The following is a 22,998-nucleotide window of genomic DNA, read 5'->3' on the forward strand; positions in this document are numbered from 1 at the left end:
TATTCAATCTACCTGTGTATCTATGGATGGGTTTGGAACCTTCCAGGCAGCTAGGTGGTACAGTGGGTATGAGGACTGGGCCTGAAGTCAGGCAGACTATGTGACTCTGAGCAAGCAACTTAACCTCTGCCTGCCTCAACTGCTTCAACTGTAAAATGAGGAAAAAAGAACATCTAACTTCTAGGACTATCATAAGAGGAAAGGAATGAGATTATATTTGTAAAATTCTTAGCAGAACACATGGCACATAGTAGGTGCTTAATACATACCTATTCCATTCTCCTTTTCCCTTTCCTTTCCCAACTTCCAAATCAGAAATTATATGACTTTATGACTGTACTGCATTTAAATAGTGAGTTATATATTTAGTTAATGCATACTTACATATTACATTTCATTAATAAGAGCTGAAGGACCCAGAGCCATTGACTTTACTTACAATTTACTCAGACCCCATGGAGTCAGGGCCAAATACTTTAAAGTGTCCAGGAATTCATCCCCTTGAAAATTTTCACTGAAGTATTAATTTTAGTGGTCTTACATAGTGGAAATATCAAATTCTGGTAATAATTTCTATAATTTTACTTACTATCAGTCTAGTGCATGGTTAATGTGATATATTTTAAGGAATATGTTAGAATACAGGTAGACTGAATGAGAAATGGATGGATATTCCTGACCTTGTAGCTAAATGAGATTCTCTCAAGTCTTCTACTAATAGTGGCAGTATATAGATTTTGCCTTAAATCATGTCTGTGAGGGAGAATTGCTCTATTAATTGGTTTTCAACTATATGGCATTTTAACTGCACTGTAAACATAACATTAAAAAAAAAGTTCCCAAATAACCTATTCTCAGTTAATAAGTCATGGACTCTACCCCTGGCTTTTGCAGGCATATTTGATAAGAACATCCTCCCTGAAGTGGTTTGGAGAGTCTTCTTAAAATAGGCAGGAGAAAGGAAGCTATTTGAATGCCTCATGTTAAAGAAATCCCAAATGATGTCAAGGTTTTCTTTCTAGGGGGATGCTCTGCCCAGTCACAACCTGCTTCAATAAGACAATGTAATCCAGCCTGCAGAAAACCTTTCTCCTACTGTACACAGGTAAGTGAGAAGTTGCGGCCTAAAAAAAAAAAGGAAAAAAAAGGCTAATTCTTCCAAGTCAAACTGTCAGATGATCTTCTCCAGTCTGATAGAGTGTTAGCAAGAGTCTTATGTGGGCATGATACCATCTAGCGGAGTATGCTGGAGCAAACCCAGCTGCAAAGGATTTTTTTTTCCTGTTGGACAAAAGACTAGAGCATTTTTCTATCAATGTGCCCATCCCACAACTTGCCTTCCAGGCTTATAATTTATATTAGGTCTAATTAGTAATTAAGAGAACTTAATTGTTTCATCATTCCTAATTTTAGACCACCAACTACATCTGATCCATTTTTATTGAAATATAGTATAAATGTATAGGTTCATAATTTCTTAGAGTCATTAGTTGGAATTGATTACATTGATAGCATGAGGAAATTTTTTATTCATTCTTGGTTTCAGCGGGAAATGTAAATCTTTGAAGCAGGAATTTTTCCCCTCAGGGCTTACAGCAAAATGTGTAATAAACTCCATTCAATTGCAGTTCTAGTATGTTCTAGCAACTGGTCTATGTAATGAAAAAAAGGTTTTGAACTGTGTTGTACCTTATAAAAGAAAAGTGTTTCTTAAAATGATTTGCTAAAAAAAAATGCAAGAGATCAATAGAATTTCATAGTTGCTCTTTCCAATGGGGATTAGACTCAGGACAGATTCTAGTGACCAGAGTTGAACCTCTATGCAACAAAGCTTCAATAGGGCAGTATCAGTGTTTTCAAAATCATTTTTTTGGAGGGGAAGTTACTGCCCTCTTCCAGCCCTGGAGTTACCCTGTCCTTTAATAAAACATAAGAGAATATGAGCCTGCTCAATTAAAATCTTTTTTCTCTAGCCGCAGGCATGTTTGACTGCATATCTTCCATACCCATGCTCCATAATTCTGCTTTTCCTTGAAACTGACAAGAGATGTATCTTGGAAGGATGGTTTTAATTAGCTGAGCCACTACCACTTTTCCTAATTAAGTCTCTTTATTGAATGTCGTATGATATCCTAAATTAAAACTGTGAAATATCATCACAAGAGTTGGGCTATATTCTATACTAATTACCTGGGAGAAAATTGCTGATTACACAGCACCAACATATTTTCCTTGAGGGTTTTTATTTTTTTTTTCTTAAAGCCAGGTACATTTGGACATCCCTATTTGGTCTGCATGCTTGTTAAATCTCCAAATGTCTGTATAATAATTGATTCCCTAAATGGGATGAGTTAATTTAGAATTATTTGAATAAATAGTCACTCTATGGTAAATCTCATTCAGAATATACAAAGTACTGTTTCCAGTCTTTGCTTTCTTCAATCCACCCTCAACTCAGCTGCAAAATAAGCTTTCTAAGGCTGAGGGCTGACTCAAAATCTTTCAGTGGCTCCTTACTGTCTTTAGGTTAAAGTACAAACTTCTCAGCCAATAAGAAAAGTTCACTAAAATCTGGCTCCAATCTACCATTCCAGGCTTATTCTGTTATCTAAAAGCTAACTACCATCATTGCCTCCACTTCACATTCCACTCATTTCTTGCTCCCTGGAAATCCTGTTTTCATTTCCTGCCATGCAATTGAAACTGTTCCCTTCAAAGTTAACAATGACTATGTAATTACCAGTTTTATTTTCTTACTTCTCAACTTCCATGAAATCTCTGCATTTGATAGTATTGACCACAACTTCTTTCTAAATTTATATAACATTATCCTCTCCTACTTCTTCAGCTGGTTTGATTTTTCCTTCCCACTTTCCTTTGTTAGTTGTTGTTTTTTGTTGTTAGTTGTTAATTTAATTTCTACATCTATTACATTCATTCTCTTTTCTCTATTCATATATCAACTTCTAGGTAATATGCTCATAATTGGTCTCCTAGTTCCCTATCTCTCTATCCCAATCTTCCACACAACTGCTAAATAGACATGCCTAAAGTACAGATCTGTTCATGTTACTCCCTTATGCAAACCTCAATGACTCCCTAGTGCCACTGAGATATAATATACTCTTCTCTGTTTGTAATTTAAAGTCCTTCACAATGTGACTTCAACCTATTTTTTTCTAGAAAAAAAAATTGGCATTACTGCTCTTCACATACTCTGTGTTCCACCCAATTAGACTGGTATCAGTTTCCATTCCGTCTCTCATCTCCACACCTTTGCACAACTTGTGTCCTCCATGCCTGAAATGATTTTCCTCCTCATTTCTACCTCTTGGAATCCCTAGCCTCCTTCAAAACTCAGCTCATGTGCCACCTCTAACAAGAACTTTGTTTTTTCTCAGTCCCGCTCCCAATTCAATTGTTAGTAGTCTCCCCACTGAAATTACTTTGTATTTTCTTACCTGTGTACATATTGCTTTTACTCTAGCAGAAAGTAAACTCCTTGAAATAGGAACTGAATTTTTCTTCATAATTGTATCCCTAGCACGTAGATAACATAATAGGCGTTTATAAAATGCCTATGGAATAGACAAACAACTACTTGGAATTATGTTTCCAAGGGTGGGAACCCTCACCTGATCAGGGTGGCATCCTTGCATGTAGAACGAATAGTGAGCCCAGAATTTGTGAGGAGTCAAGAAATAGGAGTTTGGTATGGGGATTTGGGGCATTTCTACTGAAAACAGGAAAAGATATTGAGCTCAACTCACAGCAAGGGGGATTTGGCTTAGACATTAAAAAAGAATGCCCTGGGATGGTTGTAAACCTCCCAGAAAACAAAGGGAGGTAGACTGCCAAGCTTCATAATTCTTTGATTCCATTTTCAACTGCCTTGGTCAGGGATGGGAATTTGGAAAGCTATTTCTTTTTTTTTATTCTCTCATGCCATGGGACTGCTAAGTACACTTATTCCTCACCATCACAGTGTGTGTTAGGCAGTCAGCATCATTTAGCTATGCTGACTCTTCAGTATGGTGCTAGTACTCTGGGGACAAAGGAGGCAGGATACCTCAAAGGAGTTTATAACTTGAAGGGGAACTCAGTACATACACACAAGGAAAAAAGGCCACGGAGGACTTGCAAAGGAGATAGGCTACAATTGTGTTCAGCTTTCTTATCTGTGTAAGTGCTGCTGGGATTCTGGAGTGAATAAATGGCACTATCAGAGGCAGCAAGTATTAATCCCCAAAGGCTCCTGGGGACCCAGGAGCTGAATAATGTTTACAAAGACTTTCAGCATGTTAGGAAAAGAAATAATGTTAATGCCTTACATTTACAATGAATTTTGGTTTTATATTCAGCAGGTAGAATAACCATAGCCACCTTTGAAAACCTGACTGTGTTACTATAGAGGTTAACTTTGGCATTTGAAAAAAAAAATGAACCTTATTTATTCAACATTAGCCTTATTGGCAAAACAGGTGCTTAAACTCTTAAGTTGCCAGAGCTAGTAGTTCAGATCTTGAGTGATTTCTATATTTAATTTATTATGGTTTTAGCTATACAACTACCTATGTAATCTTAATTATGTTTATGATGTAGGGTGGAGTCTGTGGCTGTGAGAAGGGCTATACTGAGATAATCAGATCAGATGGTTTCTTGGATTACTGCGTTAAAATACCAGGCTCAGAGGATAAAAAAGCAGATGTCAAAAATATTGCAGCAAAGAACAAACCTGTAAATTCAAAAATACATGATATTTTCAAAGGATGGTCCCTTCAACCTCTTGATCCAGGTAAGTCTGAATTATTGACAAAAATAAAATATTTTTCCCATCATTCAGGTAGATCCTGTGACATGTCTGATTCATGAGATGGACAGGTGAAGGGAAAAGGTGACCAAGGTTTGCCCACATTCTACTTCAGTTCAAGGAATAGAATGTTAGGCTACATTAAGGCAAAGGACCAGGGCAGAACTAGGTAAAAAATAGAGAGATATATTTTGACAATTAATAATGAGTGAAAACATAATAATGGTTGGAACTGCCCCACAATGGGAAAGACTTTCTTATGAAACTTGGAGCTTCCCCTCACTGGAAGTGTTCAAGTGCAAGTTGGATGTCCATTTGCCAAGGCTGGATGTGGTGCAAAAGGTAGACTGCGTAACTTCTAACACGCTTTCTAACCCTTTGTTTTATGACTCAAAATGGAAGGGAAGAGCCTGATCTAGGAATTTGTGGGTCTTTGGTAAGTACCACAAGCCATGTGTGAGTCCTATACCATAAGGCAGACTCTCAGTTGAAAGGAATGGAAAATGGTGTCTCCTAAGAGGAGACATAGGACCCTGGGACCTTGATATAAGTCTGCAGTTGAGGGGGTTCTCCTACTCAGGAGCAAAAAACTCACACTGTTCCTTATTGAGTAGCATACTATTTCAATGAATTATTATTTTTTTTTTGGCAAATACGTACTATGGACTCTTGTTTCTAATGAAATACCACAGTTGTTCTAGCATCCTCTAATTTGGGTCACATGGAAAAGAATCCCAGTTCTGTCCTAATTATGGTTCTATGGAGGGAAAAGGGAAGGAAATAGGAAGGGGAGAAACTGAAGGAAAAGCAATATTTGCCTTATGCCCTCTTGTTCCATTTTTTTTGAGACTTGCTATATTCTTAGTACTATATGAGGTGCCTTGATAGTGTTTTAAAGAATAAAACATACTCTCTAACTTAAAAATCACTTCCTAATGTTATTTTTGCTTCTCTTCTTTTAGGGTGTCCTCCCCTTCTGTGTGTTTGCATTTCCAATTTATTCTTTTCTCTTTTGTGCTTTTCTCTTCAGTGAAGCTTGCCATTGCACATAAAATCACTTTCAAACTGATTAAAAGGAAAATGTCTACAGATATGAATCAGTTCTCATGAGGAAAGAACATTGTCTTCTAATTCTTTTTCACCAAGGAGTTTTTATTCCTTAGTGGAAAGAAAAGTGGCTTTCAAGTTAGAGAACCTAGGTTCAAACCTGACTCAAACTCCTACTATCTGTGAAACCGCAGGCAATTTATCTAACCTCCTTTTGCTTACCTCAGTTTGTTTATCTCTAAATGTACTGTTGGACTAAGTGTCCAATGAGTTGGTCAACTTAGTTCCTCGAGAGCATCAATTGTTTCATTCTTTCTATTTGTATGTTTAATGGCTAGTATGATGTCTAGTATATAATAGGTGCTTAATAAATGATTTTTGATTAATTACAAAAGCAGAATTCATTGCCCTTCCCTCAAATAAGTTCATCTTATGAACTTCCCTATTTCTATTGAGGGTACTACCAATCTTCCAGGGGCCCAGGTTTACAACCTCAGTATCTTCCTCAACTTCTCAGTCTCCCACACTCCATCTGATCACTCATTCATTTCCTTCTCTCCACTCATATGGCCATTACCCTAGTTCAGTTCTTTGTCACCTATGGCGTGAACTATAGCAGTGTCCTCCTGGGTGTTCTTCCTACTTCAGATCTCTCTCCTGTCCAATCCATCCTTGACATGGTCGCCAAACTATTTTCCCTAAAGCCCAAATCCGACTATGTCATTGACCTATTCAGTCAATCCAGTGATTCCCCATTGCCTCCAGGATCAAGCACTTCTTGTTTAGCTTTTGAAGCCCTTCATAATCTGGCCTCAAATTGTTTTTTTTCCAACTTTGTTTCTTATTTTTCCCTTCCACACATACAGTGGGTGATCCAGTCAGGCTGGCCTTCAGGCTGTCTCATTATAATCTGTCTCCTGTTTCTTTGTTTCCCTTACTCATCCTTACCTCCTTGTTTCCTAGTTTCCTTCATAGTGCAAGAATCACCTATATCAGGCTCTTCTTGTTCACTTCAGCTACTAGTGCCTTCTGCCTCTGCAAATCACCTTGAATCTATTTTCTGTGCACCTATCCTTTTTTGTTGTATGCCCCAGCTGGACTGCAAACTCCAAGAGAGAGAAAATCCTCATTACCTTTATCTTTGTCTTCCTACCACCTAACACAGTGCTTGACACTCAGTGGGTGCCTAATAAATTATTGATTTTCTTGTTGATTTATTGTCTGGTTAGATGTCATAAGACTTTTGGGATCTCTTCTAGACCAGCAATGGAATGTGATAGCAATAACTAGAAACTTAAATGAGGGTGTTGTGATGTGCAGAAGATCAAGTTCCCACCACCACCTTTAAGCTATTTCATTGTAGGGAACTGGGGTGTAGTATTAATTGAGTGAAAGTGGAAATGAGAGTCAATGTTCATGAGTACCACTTATCAACAAATACTAGCTGACATCAACAGCAAAGAAACAACCCAACCCCAAAATATCTGGTCTTTTCCTTCTTTAAGTTGTTTGTTTATAGGACAATGGATCACTTTGATTCTAGCTACTTGTCCTTCCTTATCTGAAGTCTATAGATTGAGTCAGGTCTTGGGAAACAAGGCCAACACTGGATTCCAAAACATTCCAGATATCTGATGGAGACACAACTTAGATCTCTAGTGATTATCTCCATACAAAACAGTGAAGCATTTATAAACCCAGATTCCTAAGAATGTTACTAAAGGGATGTGAAAAATTCTGTTTAATTGTGAAATAATAATAAATAAGGAAAGATGGATGATGCAAAGGATATCCCCCCAAATTCAGAACTTAAAATAGGGTGATTTCATCATTGGTGTTTCAAAGGGCTCAGAATAAAAGGTTTGTTAAAAATTTCATGACCTTGGAAAATTAGAGTTACTTTAGAGAGCCCTCTTTCCAAAAACTGCTTAAGGCTTGTGAAAATGTCTAGAAAGGAAGGACTGATATAGATGGGCAGAGCACAATCAGAATTGATTGTGCTTTTATTCAAAGCAAATTCTGTTTACTATGGATTTGATTGTTTTTCATTTCACATAAGACTTAAAATGAGGATGATTGTATGTATCTTGTAACTCTACTTAATTGTACTCATGCAATGTAATAGAACTGTCTATATATGCACATTAACATGCACAAGGCAGTTCTTTTGACATTATCTAGTATTGTCTCTTTTGGTCAAATGGTGTGCTGCATTTGGTGTGCATTAATTATGTAGACACAGGCTAAGCTGTTTAATTGCCAGAAACAGTTAAAGCTGCTGGATGGTCTGCAACTCTTTATATCCTCTTGTAAACAATAAGAACAACAACTCACACATGTGAAGACACAGGTCTTCACAGTTTTCAAAGTTTTTTTTTTGTTCATTTTGTTGTTTTCTCTCTACCAACTACCTGAGTTGGTATATACAGGGTGTCCAGAATGTCTTAGTACAGTTTAAGCTTTACTAAGCTTTTGGGACATTCTGGATTTATATCCTTATTTTACAAAATGAGGTAACTGAGTCTCAAAGAGAGTTATGAAGCTTGGTCATATTCACATACTTTGTAACTGTCAGAGCAAGAATTAGAAACCAAATATCATAATTGTAAGATTCTACTCTTCACTCCTGTATCAATGCAAGTATAACTTGGAAGTATAAAATCTAGAGTTGAATCTGAGTTTAATTTTCCTTTTGATATTTTCCTTTAGTCACCAATTCTGTACAAATATACACAAATGGAATACATATGAAATTGTTTCTACATAATTGTTCAAAATTGTTCATATAGCATAGCATAGAAGTAAATTCATCATTAATACATCATAGCATAGAAGTAAATTCAGAGAAATAATCAGTCACAGTGGTTTTTTGGCATCATATAGATCAAATTATCTGTCAATTGAATATTTCCTGTTTTCACCTAGTTTCTTCACAGATAGATACCAATGCACTGAGACACTGTATTTGTATTAATGCTGAGGTCCTTGCAACGCCAAGCAACCAGAAGCAAAGTAAAACATACGATCAATTGGATGTTTTAGTGGCCTGCAAATACAGGCTATGTTTATGTGGATCAATTTGCCCATGGACAGATTTGTCAGAATAAAAACTGGTTGTCCGTGGTGAATAATTACCATATTGATATTGATGTGTAAATGAAATTGTGTTTCACTTTCAAAGGCCTATCATTAAATAGACCATAGAAGGCTAAAGGTGGAAAGGACCTCATTTTATAGATGAGGAAACTGAGACCTAGAGAGATAACATGATTTGAGTTCACATCACTGGACTCAAGGAAGTGAGTGAGTGAACTGAACTCAGAGTAAACTCTAGTATGTAATAGAACATGGGCCCAGATCTGATTACTCTTCCAATGCTCTTTCCACTACTCCAACACATACAGAACACAGGTTGCTTTTTGTTGTTGTTGTTATTTGTTAGTTTGCTTCTTTTCATTTTTGACAAGCACTTTGATTTTTATCAGTTGGAGGTAACTGTTGGTGAGGAATTAGCTCCATTGAGGAATTTCTTCTACCAATGTAGATCAGCATTTTAAAATCATTAGCCTGAAACACTGAACAGTTAAATGTCTTGTCAATGTCTGCATGGCCATTATGTGTCAGAGGAAGGATCTGAACCCATCTTTCTGAATTTGAGGACTCTTATCCATCACACTCTGCTGTTTCTCATAGAAGTTTGGTAATTATATTTATGTGTTAAGAATTCTAGTTAAGAAAGAAGGCATTATTGTTTTATTAATAATATTCCCTTAATTTTTAAAATTATTTTTTCAGACAATAATTCCAAGTAAGATAATAAAATAATAAATAAAAATACAGACTATTTTAAAGACAAAATAATCCAATGCTTCTACCATTTCATTAAAGAATGGTATTCCCCTGCAGTGTTGCAAATCACAATCCACCCATGCCTGCCCATTAACTTTTGTCCATGTTATCCCACAAGTCCACCACAATGAACCCACCTAATATCCTAAAGGGCCCAGTAAGATATAACACTCCAACAATGTGCCAAGAAAGAAAAAAGAATATTATGAATTCCGAATTTTGGTTTTTTCCTCTGGAATGTTTGTGAATACCATTTAATACTGACAATATGGCATGAGGCAGGCTAAAGCTCTAATATTGATTTTACGTCCAGAATTACCATCTAGGTTTTTCAAACATTCCATTTTTTTTCTTTTCCATCAAATGACTTAGTACTTTGTTTAGTAGGATGTTTCTTTTATCTTTACATTTTAACAGATGGCCGAGTTAAGGTCTGGGTTTATGGTGTTTCTGCTGGTGGTTTTCTCCTCCTGGTTTTCCTGATATTTACATCTTATCTTGTTTGGTAAGTACTATATCATGTGAAAACCCACAACATTTGCCTGGGTAACATGTTACACTAGAAGAAAAGAGGTTATAGCAAGGGCTATATGCAGGGGTCTGCCCACAAATATTTAACAACAGACTTTCTAGGAAAGAATTGTATGAGTGATGCACTATTAACTTTAAACTGCATTATTAACATTTTTCTATCATTTTCTTAAGTCTAAACAATCAACAAACAATCATTCAAGCCCTCATTTGTAGCACATGCCAATTTCTGAGGTCTCGAATGCTCATATTGAAAGTTTAACAATCAGTTCTTTCAAAGCAGTACAAAATGGCTCCAGGATAACCTTGGTTATACACATTTAAAAACATGTATATTCATATATTGGCTATTATTTTTAATGTATTATTTTTGTAATCCTAGGTATTTTTTATTTTATGCATTGAAAAGCATTACTCTTTTTTTGGGGGGGGGTTGGGCAATGGAGTTAAGTGACTTGCCCAGGGTCACACAGCTAGTAAGTGTTATATGTCTGGGGCCATATTTGAACTCAGGTCCTCCTGAATCCAGGGCCAGTGCTCTATCCACTATGCCACCTGCCTACCCAAAAAACATTATTCTGATAAAAGGTCTACAGAAGTCACTGAACTCCTAAAGGGGTCCATAATACATAAAAGGTCAAGAAATCTGGTTCAGAATATCTCAAATGACCCCTGAAATCATGACTAAGCTATGTCCTTCATTTCTATAAAATTGGTCTTCTGAGGGTACATTTTTCTATTAGGCTCCTACCTTAGTTAATATAATTAGAGGACTACGATTTGCTTAATAATGCTCTGTTTTGCAGAAAAAATGTCAAGGGACTTAGAAAATCCTCACTCAGTGAATTACTTGTTTAATATGATAAACTTATCTTCATTAGGCTATCACCATGGCCTAAAAGCATACTTGTCTTGAACACCTAGAATGAACTGGCCAGTCAATCTAGTCAAACAACTTGTTCCCAATTTTTTAAAATGTAAATAAAAGCAGTTTTATAGAATTGAACAGTTGTGAGATGAAATCATTTAATTCACCATCTCCATCCATACTTTGAAACTTTGATCAGGCTGTAAGGTGATTTTGGTGAAGATTCTCATTCAATTATGGATATGAACTGCATAGGATAAGAAGACCTGGATGCTTAGTGGTCTGTACTGTTTGGAGGAGTACCCATATCAATGAAAAGTCTTCCTTTGGAGGCCATCTCCATAACAGATTATCTGATACCCCATAGAGAGTGAGTCCTTATTGTACTTCCTACCCCTCAGTGTGCTTATAAGGAATTCAAACAGTTCATAAAATCTTAAAGAGACACATTAATATGATTTGTTATTGTTGTATTGCTTTAGACATCTGAGTGATTGCTATATCCAGAATTAAAAAAAAAAGATTCATTTACTGTACGGAACGTAATTTGGCAGAGTAGCTAGCCTTGAAGCAGACAAAACTGAATGTTTTCAGCTGTGTTGAGAATATTAAAAACACTGAATATGCAATTAACTTCCTAGACATGATTTTCAAAGAGAACTTTTTCCTTTTTTTTCCCTGAGATCAAAGTTTTACTTTTTTTCCCCTGAAATTAGAATTGAGATCTTTCTATTTTCCCTTCTTTATATTCATTACCTGTCTCATAACATAGCCAACATTTCCTTAAGTTTTTTTCCCCCCAAGTTTGTATCTCAATTCAGATCCATGCATGGCTAATTTAGCCAGAAAGCCTGTTACTATGACAACAGAGGTGGTTAATATCGATAGCTTTGGTCAGTCAAAGTCGATAAAAGAATAGTCTGTTGAAAATCTCCTCCTTCATGAAAGATCGGAAAGGGACTTTTTTTCAACATAGGCCATGTTTGCACAGATGAATGTGTTCCAAGGACCATTCCCCAAAGATAACTTTCATTTAGATCAAGCAAAGAGAAGAATCTGTGTAATCTAGTCTAAAGAACCTATATTAATCTTTCCTACCCTTGCCCCTGAATACGCTTGATTGTGCTTGGTCATCAGTTCATGGTATTAAAACTGAAAGAGACTTTAACGATCATCTAGTTGAACCAGTTTATTTTACAGTAGCAGAATCTGAAGCCAAGAGAGGGGAGATTACTTGGCCTCCAGGTTCAAAAATCAGGCTCTTTCCATTCCATCATGTTATATCACTATGACAGAAATGTGAATGTCCAAATGTTCTCTCATTAGATCTATCTACATGTCCCTGCTGAATCTTAGAGAGCAAATCTGATTAGAGCTGTTAATGTTAACAATTGAACAAAATGTGCTTCAGTTTTGCTTGTCTTCCATTTTGTAGATCATGGATCATAAAACAGTAAAGTTAGAATGGATCCTGAAAATCATTTCACAAAATATTCCTTACTTTCACAGATAAGGAGACTGAGGTCCAAGACGGCAAAGCTAGTAAATGGCAGAGCCAGGAGTAGGATCTAGATCTTCTTGTCCTTTGTCTAGTGTTCTTACCAGTACATTATGATCAATAAAAGAATTAATCTTGGACGAAAGTTGGCCATGTTCTAACACATTGATTTATTAGATAGAACATTATTTAAATTAACAAGTGATTATATTTTATCACTGTAGCGGAGAACACTACCAAAGTGCAATATATTTATTGACTGGCAACTATCAGCTAATATTGTATATTTAGTCACAAGACAGAGACGTATTTAATTTTTTTAAAAAAAGAAAACTTTTCTATTCTTCTAGTAAAGATAAATTACTTGTGTGAACATCGCTGCAATTGGATTTAGATATTAAAAATTAGCTGGGTTGTCAGTATTCTAACAAACAAAATTCTTGGAACAACTAAACAATATCTATAGAACAATAATAACTGATGTGTATGAGACTGACTCTGAGAAATACTGTGAGATCCAGAAGTGCCATCTGAATTCTAAAGAGAGATTAATTTATGTTTGTTCTAGCTTTCATGTTAAATATTCCAATGCTTTGAAAATGTATAATCTATGCATGATATGTTTGTGAACTCTCAAGGAATCAGACCATGACCATGACTATGACAGGTGACATTGTAGATGGCATTGTCTAAGAACTGTTTAGCCTCGTTTTCCGAGTATCCTTGGCAACTCTTCCTACGGACTGATCCTTATCTGTGAAGTATATACCAAATAAAAAGTTAATAAAGACTCAGATAAACATCCTACTCTGCCTTTTTTTTAAGGCAGTATATGTAGTGGATACACAATTGGCTTCATTGTTACGAAGACCTAGGTTCTAATTCTACCTTTGCCATATACATATTGGCTATGTGACCCTGGACAAGTCACTTAATAACACAGAGCACTAGGCAGCCCATCAAAACTTACTGTAAATTATAGATCAAGTACTGATCTGCATTGATAGAGTTTTCTAAAACAAAGTTCCCTATACCAAGAAAATCACAAATCTAGCCAAAAATGTACTATTGAAAAGATAGTTAAAAAAAAAGTCCTTCAGGGACAGCTTTGTCAACAGCAAATAAATGTTTTGAATTGTATTGGTATTGTAAGGATGATACCTGAATTAACCTACACACATTCCAACATGAAGAGCTGTGATCATTTAAGAGGAAGGGGACTTAAAATAGAGACAGAAAGACTTAGGTTAGACAAATGGAAGGATTTCCTAAAAAATCAAACAAAAAAACTAGACCAGACCCTAGCCACTCATAAATGAAAAAAACATTATGGTCATTTCTAGCTATTGATGAGTTACAAGCTCAAGGTTCTATGATTCCTTACTGTAAAAGTTAAAATACTGTCACTCTCATTTTAAGAGTTCATGTCAGGGAAACTTCTCCTTTTTATCTTTCATTATTCTTCAACAACCAGAAAAATATATGAAATTATAATCTAATAGTAAATCTTACATCATCAGCCAGTTGGAAGAAGGTTCATTGATTTTAGGCTTCAAAAAAGTAATTAAATAATATTAAATATTCAAAGAATTACAATTACCTTCCTCATATAGATTTATTTATAATGTTATAATTAACTTTGGATTCTCATAATAGATACTGTTGCAGTTGTGGCAGGGACACAAATTTAACATAAGGGTTGTTAATGGACCTGAAAAGGAGAAGTCACAGCATTATTGAAAGTATATGCAGATTTCATAGATGGACATCTTTATCAAATTAGGGAAGAACATTCCATCTAAGAACTTCATGTCATCTTTCACTGAGTCTTTTACCCTCACTATCTCCCACAAATTAATTCAATTCACAAATTTTGTCAAGCCTTCCTGCTAATTATTTCTCTATTTTATCCCTTCATTTTCATTTCACTGCCCATTTCCTAATTCAAGCTTTCAAAATTTTGCAGCATCAACTATTTAAAAGACTATTAACTAATTTCCTAACTATAGTGTTTCCCCTTTTCTATCTCTCTAGATTTGAGTTTGTCCAACTCGAATAAAAAGAGAAGCCACTAAACCATGCATGGGATCCCAGCAGGCCACATACTAACTTAGAAAACCACATAACAACATTATCTATGTTCTGTTGTTATTTTTTTTTATTTTTGTTAAATATTTCCCAATTATATTTTAATCTGGTCCCAGTACTCAGGAGTGCTGCAGCTTCCTTACAGCCAAGGACCTCATGTTTGATACCTTTGCTCTAGATAAATCTTTCTATAGCACCATTTTGATTGTGTTATCCCTGCCCCTTGCACCCTGCTTTAGACTTCCATTTAAGCTATTCTATAGAGTGGCCCTCATCTACCTTTCCATCCTCTCATATGTGTATTCTAGCAAAAATGAAATACATACCACTTCCATTCTATGGCTTATAATTTCCTGCTTTGGCAACCTTTTTGTAGACCATTTTCTTAACTGGGAATGCCATTGTGCTCTACTACTCCCCCAGGTCCTTATTTTGTAGAAATCCTATCAGTCCTCCAAGGCCGAAGCTAAATATTTCTCTTCCACAAAACTTTCTGCTTGATAACTCCAGCCTACAGTTCTCTCTCTCTCTCTCTCTCTCTCTCTCTCTCTCTCTCTCTCTCTCTCTCTCTCTCTCTCTCTCTCTCTCTCTCTCTCTGTCTCTCTCTCTGTCTCTGTGTGTGTGTGTGTGTGTGTGTGTTGTGTGTATATCTCTGTCTCTCTGTCTCTCTCTCCACACTTTTCTCTCTCCTGTGAGCTATTCGTCTGGCAATTATCACATTTTTTTTAACTTGTTGTTATTCTCATGCATGTATCTCTTACTGGATTTTAGTGGCTTTGAAGACAGGGACCCACATTTTATCATTTTCTTTTTATCTTTCACAATACTAAGCACATTCTTTGGTGTTGTTTATAAGGACAAACTAAGTGGTTCTTTGCTTATAAACAATGCTGAAAATTTTGCCAACTGAGAGCTCTCACATAAGCCTATATTTCACTAACCTTAGAGGAAAGGTAAAGATGTAGAATCAGTCAAAAGCATGTTTATATAAATGCATAAATAACATGTCTCTGCATGTTAGCTATTTAAAGGGAACCAGAAAGTCATTTTTAGTGCACTTGTTATATGATTCTTTGGGGGACCATGACCTAGAGAGTTTTCCATTATCTCCAGAAGCAACAAGAATTGCCCAAAGGAAGAACAAAGCTAGCTTGGCCTAAAGATTTTATATGGTTGCAAGTCTTTAGCTTCGTTAAAAGACAAAGGAAAGTACCATTAAAAACTCAGGAGTGCTAGAAAGAAAATATGAAGAAATAGTCTGCTTAAAGGCCACCTTGTTCAAATCCAGTCCTCTGAATATCCACTTGATTTCTCTTCCTTTGGTGTTCCTGATGCCAAAGTTTCTTGGGCAATAAAGATTCATGAGGCAATTTAGTGGAAAAGACCACTGGGTGATATTTTTATTAACTTAAACATAGCACATGGCAATTACATGAGACAACTTCATCTACTCTACCCTCCCTGTGCAACAGTGGGATTTTAGTTCCTCCAGAGTCAGATAGAGATGCTCTTTCATATATCTAACCTAACCAGTAACTGCTGAAGTAGAAGTCTATAGGGTGCTTTTAGGGAAAACATAAAGGAGTCCTGGACTTAAAAATAGGTGGAGTAAACAACCTGCATGGTATAATTTTAAGGATGCCAAAATGCCTACATTTCCCATTGAAATGAACAAACAAGCAACAACTTCATCAACAATAGCAGATTTATATCTGAGATTCCTCAATTCATTCTTTCTAGCTTTAAGCTTTTGTACCCTATTAACATGCTAATATTCCTGGGAGCAATATCACCTTAAACGTCAAGGTGAACATGTTTACTGGTCCTCTTTAAACAACAGGTTTCTTTAAAGGGAGAATGGAAAGAGTGTAGCAAACTAAATGCCCAAAATTTAAAGGGAAGAAATAAGGAATAGTCTGGGAACACCCCCCCCCCAAAAAAAAAGACTTTCCTGATTTCACAGCTGTGCCAGTGACTATCTGGCCCAAGTCTCTCATTTTGTTCATGAAACTATCTTTCCATGTGTGGTCAGTTTTAAAATTGTGGTATGTAAATGAAGTGATACCCTTTCCCAAAGGATTTATTAAGTATTCCTGACTTTAAAATCATTTTAACATTTGCAGCAAGTATTCTGAAAGACATTGGCCAGGACAATCTCTGTCAATCAAGTCCAGATTTGTAAAGGTTTGGGATCTGATGATCTTGCCTTATAAAAAACTCCTATTTTTCAACCATCAAAGTGAAGGCTACCTTAGAAGCAAATTGGGTAATACACAGTTACTAAGAGTTCAACGTCAATTTTGAGATAATCCATATTTGTAAAAGGAACTAGGAGAAATCTTGGTATATCCAAGGTGAACTTCAGCCTTTTCCCCAAACTGTTTGGAAATCTTTTGCTATTGGGTGAAATCTAAATAAAAACTATCAGTCTTTTGGATTTTTAACACCTAAAGTCATTTATTCATCTTTTTTTTGTTGGTGCCACTTTCCTATCCCTGCACTCATACCCTGCTTAAGGAATGATCTTTTTAGGATTAGCTGTTAAAGGCTTTGAAAGAAAGTCTATGAAAGGTAATAGAGGAAGGTAAGGTCTCACAGAAAAGACTGAAGTGTTCCTGAGAGCAGGGACCTAAAATTTGAACCAGAGGCATATCATGCTGCAACCAAGAGAATATTTAATTTTTTAGCCAAAGATCTGAGCTGAAACTTTAAGTCGGCTGCTTATTAACTTTGACATTGAAGAAGCTTGAGAAAGTCACTTCTTTTAGGACTTCAGTTTCCTCATCTATAAAATTAGATATTGAATTTAGATGCCCTCTAAGGTTCTTTCCAGTTATAAATCTAGAATCTTATACACACAAACACATGCATGTATAGGCATGCATATGTGTGTTTATTCACACATGCATGTTACATGCATGTATATCTTTGCATGTATACACGTGGAAATGCAAATAAACAGACTTACACAAGAACATTATTCTTAATTGACCTCAGAGCCAGGCAAACTTGAATTCATGTTTGCCTTCAACATGTATTAGCTGGGTGATAGGCAATGTCACTTAACCTCTTAAGATCCAGGTAACTCTCAAAGACTATAAATTACATATGATTCAATGATTTGCAACTGTGGAGAGAGTTTCTGCACCAGGAGTTACCTGCACTAATGAAATCTCAGATCTAGATCAACAAAAATAAAACAAAACAAAACACAAAAATGCATACCTCACGTCATCGGATAATTCCTTTTACTGATGAAATTACAGGTTTGGACCCCAAAAAATGTACGTGTTATATATGTGCACATCTGTCACATATTTAGCTAAAATTTTATTTTATTTTGAAATATTTATGACCTCCCTTGAGATATCGAGAAACACTATGGTTGGTTCTGGTTTTAGAAGCATGCTCAATAGTTTCCTGCACATAAATAACCGTGAAAACTCAGCCAGTTTAATGTATCTTACATCTATTGCAAGAGATTCCTAGCATATCTGGGATGAGGAATTTGTGAAAATTGTGCACCCTATGTGTTTCCATCCAGCCCCCAAGATTTAAGCTTTAACTGTCACACTCACAGCTTGACTTATTTCATAATAAGTCATATGCCATAAAAAATCTAATTTTCTGGCATCTAAAAGATGTGTATTTATTTTAAAACAAATCATTAAAAGATAGACTTCTTAGATCACCTACCTTGCCTACCCACAGGTCAGTGCTGATTTCAAATAATCGGGTTTTGGCGGGGATGGGGGGGTATTTTTTTTTCTATCTGGTTTTCTAGTCATTGACAGACTAGAGGTCTGGTGTTTGGAGGCTGATGGTAAGAATAATAACTGGCATTTATTTAGCTTTTTAAAGTTTGCAAAATACTTTAAATCTATTATCTCATTTGAGCCTTACAATACTCCTGACCCTAACTGATTTGGTCTTCTTACTTATAAAAGGGTATAGCCATACCTACTGAAATCCCTAAGCAGTAAATGTTAAGAGTGACATATATCACACATAAGAATAACTGTGCGAATACTCATTATAGCCCTTGTCCTAAAAGGTCCTCCAATGTTTCAATTTAAGGAGGACAGAGATCTGGCAAGGCAAGGGATATATGTTTACCTGAAAACAGCACCTGTCAGTAGCTCAAGAATGCAGCTTTTCCAGCTGCTTCTCATGTTGAAGCATCAAGTGAGGAGTAAGCAAGTGGGGGTGAATGAAATGATGAGCATCCAAACTCCTGTTTTCTCATTTTAAAATGCCCTTAGCTCTGCGAACAAAGGAAAACAAAAGTGGGCAATCTTTTTTAGGCTGGCTAAATTCTTTCTAGATTGGAAGCATTTTTTTTTGAGTTTTCAGTGAGGTGCCAGCCCCACCCATTGTTGTTAGTCTTTGGACAATTAGTCTTTTTTTTTTTTCCTAGCTGAAGACTCCAAATTTCAGCTAAGAAAATTAATTTATTGTCACTCGCAAATATGAATGAATTAATGCCTCAACTACAGTTTGTGCGGCTGCTTGTGGTGCATCTCAGGCTTTCAGTATCTGAATGAAGAATCTTTTTTCTCCTTGCAGCAAGAAGCCAAAACAGCATCAAAGCACACCTCCTCAACAGAAGCCTCTGACCTTAGCCTACGATGGAGACTTAGACATGTAACACGAAAAGGAATCCAAATGTAGACATCAACTGCCTTAACTGCTTTCCCTTTTGTAGTTTTCAGACTTCTCAGTTTTTTGAGGAATCTCTTGATGTGATATACAGGGCAGAATATAAGTATTGCAAACACAATTTTGCCTCTGGTTTATTTGGACACTGAGTCAAAGGTCTTTAGGTCTGGCATTCTGATTTTTTTGGGTTATTGTTTTCCTTCCTCCTCCCCTTCTTCAAAAGACCTGAAAAATCCATCTTCTCCTGCCAGAAAATGGGAGGAAGTGAACCTTATGAAATTCCCACAGACTTGAGTGAGATTTATCTTCAATGGCATGGTGACAGTCCTGAGGAAAGTCCAACCAAGGTGTCTGCTGTCGATGACGAGTTCAATACTGCATCCTTATGCACTATATTAGTGCAGATTCTTTATTCTTCCCATACATCAACACTGAGTTTTCTAGAGTTTACATATTGGTTCAAAGACTTTCAAATTGGATTGTCTATTTTGATGAACATAGAATGGGATACACTTTCAGAAATTCTCTGAGTTTTTACATGGAAAATAACTTATTCTGTTTTGTACGCTGGGTGGGATATGTGTACTGTCAAGTGGGCTTTGGTAGAAAAGAATTCGGTTGGTCTCATTGCTAGACCAGTTGAAAGATGACTATTTCTGAACTGATTCTGCACTGGATGACAGTGATGTAAAGATGAAGTAGGTGGTTAGCTGGGTGAATGGATTAGATTATTTAATTTAATAAACTTGTCTTTTAACTCAAACATAGCCATGTAGATATAGCATTGGCCACACACAATTGTAATTCAGTTTAATTAAGACAAACTCTGCTTTTGTAATTTCAATTTTCTTATCTGAATATTTATAAATTCTTTTTTTGAATTTAATTCTCTGACCTCATTTAATATGCATCAAACACCTATCCTGTTTGTAGAAAGTCTTGCTTTTTTAAAAGTTTCAATAAGAACTGGAAAAAATTATACATTAAAATACTGTGGCAACCATTTTCCGAAGCTGTTTGTAATAGTAGATGTTGCAAGTAAGAAAGTGCCATCTTGTGGTATTGACTTGTATTTATAACAAATAAAATGCTAAAGAGACTGAGAGGGTTATTGCAGGTGTATTTAAATTGTGTGATCAAGAATTTTACCTTCATTCTTCAATGTTATTTGAAATCTCTGTGCTTATACATAAGATTTTAAATAACTAAGCTTTCCTCAGTTTTTGTTTTAGCATTTTTAAAGCTAGCTGTTGACAACAAAAGGGAATCATCAACCATGGTACCACAGCCCTAGCCCATGAGCACTGTGAACTCTCAATAAACAGTAATTAAACTGAATTGAGTCAATTACAGCTACATGAAATGATATCATTTGGAGGGTTTTTAAAGCCCACTTAGAATTTGTTTATGGTATTCGATCTATAAATAGGAAGCAAACTCAAATCAGTCTTTCACTGTAATGATGAAAACAATGAGGTGAGAATGAGAAAATAGGAAGCTGGGGCATGCTTGAAATATAGATTATTGGCAGACTCATGGATATTTTAATATACACTAAAATCTCATTTAACCCATATACCAATTAACTATGCAATTCTCAGTTATATTAATTTTATTTTTATTTTTCCTGTACTTCCCTTTTAAGAAGAAGAAGAAGAAGTATGACAAAAAGCAAATACCATATGATGGACTTTATCAAGAAAACCACTCTTAGGGAGTAAACTATGTCCTGAAATCATTTATTCCAACTTTTGATAATCTACTTTTTTTTCATTTCTAGTCATCTACAATGATCATTGTTGTTCATATTCTTGTTCTCAAGGCCTTATAAGCTTCTCAGTAACCACATAGAGGTAGGATTATGTTCATGACTGTTTACTAAATTACAAAAGGGAACTCAAAATATTTAAAAAAAATAAAATTGCCATCCAAGTTTTAAACCAAATGGGTTTTATGGTCAACCCTACTACTTAGAAATGTCAGTTCAGAAGAACTGTTTATAATCTAATCATCATAATTAATCCAGATGTTGTTATAAAGTAAAATATTTACTCAGAAGTGAGATTTCAGCATATTCAACCCTTTAGAATACAGCCACAAACCAAGAAATCTTCAGATCAGTCCTGGGTGAAAAACTGGAATAGCCATTGTAAAACCCAGGTACAAGAGCCCCATGGATTCTATTCTATATGTAGACTGTTTTACAGTACTATTTACTTTTACTTTACATACCATTTAAAAAGCATAGTTATGTACAACAAATCAGAAATGATACATTAGAAGGTAGAGAAAGAAGGAGCTATATAAACAAGTACATTAAGGGCAATGAGAAGTGACAACTGACAGCTGGCTGTTTAAGGAATATCTGAACTAAAAATTGAGAAGTAGGCAAAAGAATGGGCACTTTTTGAACATGAAGAAGATAGTGTGAATTAATTTACACTTGTACTATTAAAGCCTAGAAATTTATGATTCTATTTAACAGATATATTCTTTAGAGATGAATCCATTGTTTCATTTCACCAGCATTTATTAATCTCATACTGTTTACAAGGCACTGTACTAGGTACTGAAGGGAATAAAATGATTAATAATGCAGAATCCTTGTCCTTTAGGAAAAAGCTTACAATTTAAAAGAAGAGATGACCTTCCTTTCATTTGTTTGTTTGGTTTTTTTAGGCAATTGGGGTTAAGTGACTTGCCCAGCATCACACAGCTAGTAAGCATGAAGTGTTTGGTCTGAGGTTGGATTTGAACTCAGGTCCTCCTGACTTCAGGGCCGGTGCTCTCTCCACTGTGCCACCTAGCTGCCCCTGCTGACCTTCCTTTCAAAGTCTCTTGTGAAAATAAGCAATATTTACTTCCGGTAAATGTTAGTTATAGTGTGCCATAGTGAATAATGTATAGAATTTGGAATAAAAAAGTAATAGGTTCATATCCTACTTCTGACATTTGCTAAATATGTGAACATGAGTAATTAACAACCTCTCTAAAGTACAGGTGATCAATAAATGTGGACATTTTAATGATTGTAGTTCCAGGATTCTAAAATTTTCTATCATTATTCTATCATCATCATCAACAAAAACAACAATAAGTAGCATTTATATAGCACCTACTATCTTTAAGACATTGTGCTAAGCATTTTACAAATATTATCTCATTTGTTCCTCCCAATAACCCTGCCAACAAATCACAGAATCTCAGATTTGGAAGGAATTTTAGAGGCCATCTGGTTGAAAAGATATATGACCAGGAATTCTTTGGTCAACTGCACCCTTCTACCTAAGCAGAACCTTAGCTTGAAGATCTTCCATTGAGGGATAACCATGGCTACCTGATAACAATTCTAATGCAAAGAACTCTTAGTGATTTACTTATTTTTCTTACCTCAAATCTAATTCTACCTATACAAAAGTTCCATCCATTGCTCCTAGTTTTGCCTTCTAGGACAAAAGAGGACAAATTAAATCCTTCTTTCATGTGATAGATTTTCAAACACTTGAAGAGAGCTTTTATGACCCATGAGTCTTCTCTTTTTCAAGTTAAACAGTTCCTTTCCTTAAATCAATTTTGATATGGCATGGTGTTTCATCATGTTTCATTATCCTACTAGCCTTCTTTGGGATACTCTCCAGCTCACCAATG

The 22,998-nt window shown here is 35.7% G+C and overlaps 1 protein-coding gene across 1 annotated transcript in view; it reads left to right on the forward strand.

The window, feature by feature from the left end:
* THSD7B (thrombospondin type 1 domain containing 7B) overlaps positions 1-20,453 on the forward strand; it is a 1,079,744-nt gene extending 1,059,291 nt beyond the window's left edge. The window contains 4 exon segments of the mRNA XM_021009415.2: positions 1,023-1,105; positions 4,603-4,795; positions 10,124-10,211; positions 19,258-20,453. Of these exon segments, the coding sequence (XP_020865074.1) occupies positions 1,023-1,105; positions 4,603-4,795; positions 10,124-10,211; positions 19,258-19,339 (446 nt within the window). The 3' untranslated portion in view covers positions 19,340-20,453.
* Positions 20,454-22,998: the final 2,545 nt, after the last annotated feature.

This window comes from Phascolarctos cinereus, unplaced genomic scaffold (assembly GCF_003287225.1).
Source record: "Phascolarctos cinereus isolate Bilbo 61053 unplaced genomic scaffold, phaCin_HiC Scaffold_726;HRSCAF=1367, whole genome shotgun sequence".
Lineage (NCBI taxonomy): Eukaryota > Metazoa > Chordata > Mammalia > Diprotodontia > Phascolarctidae > Phascolarctos > Phascolarctos cinereus.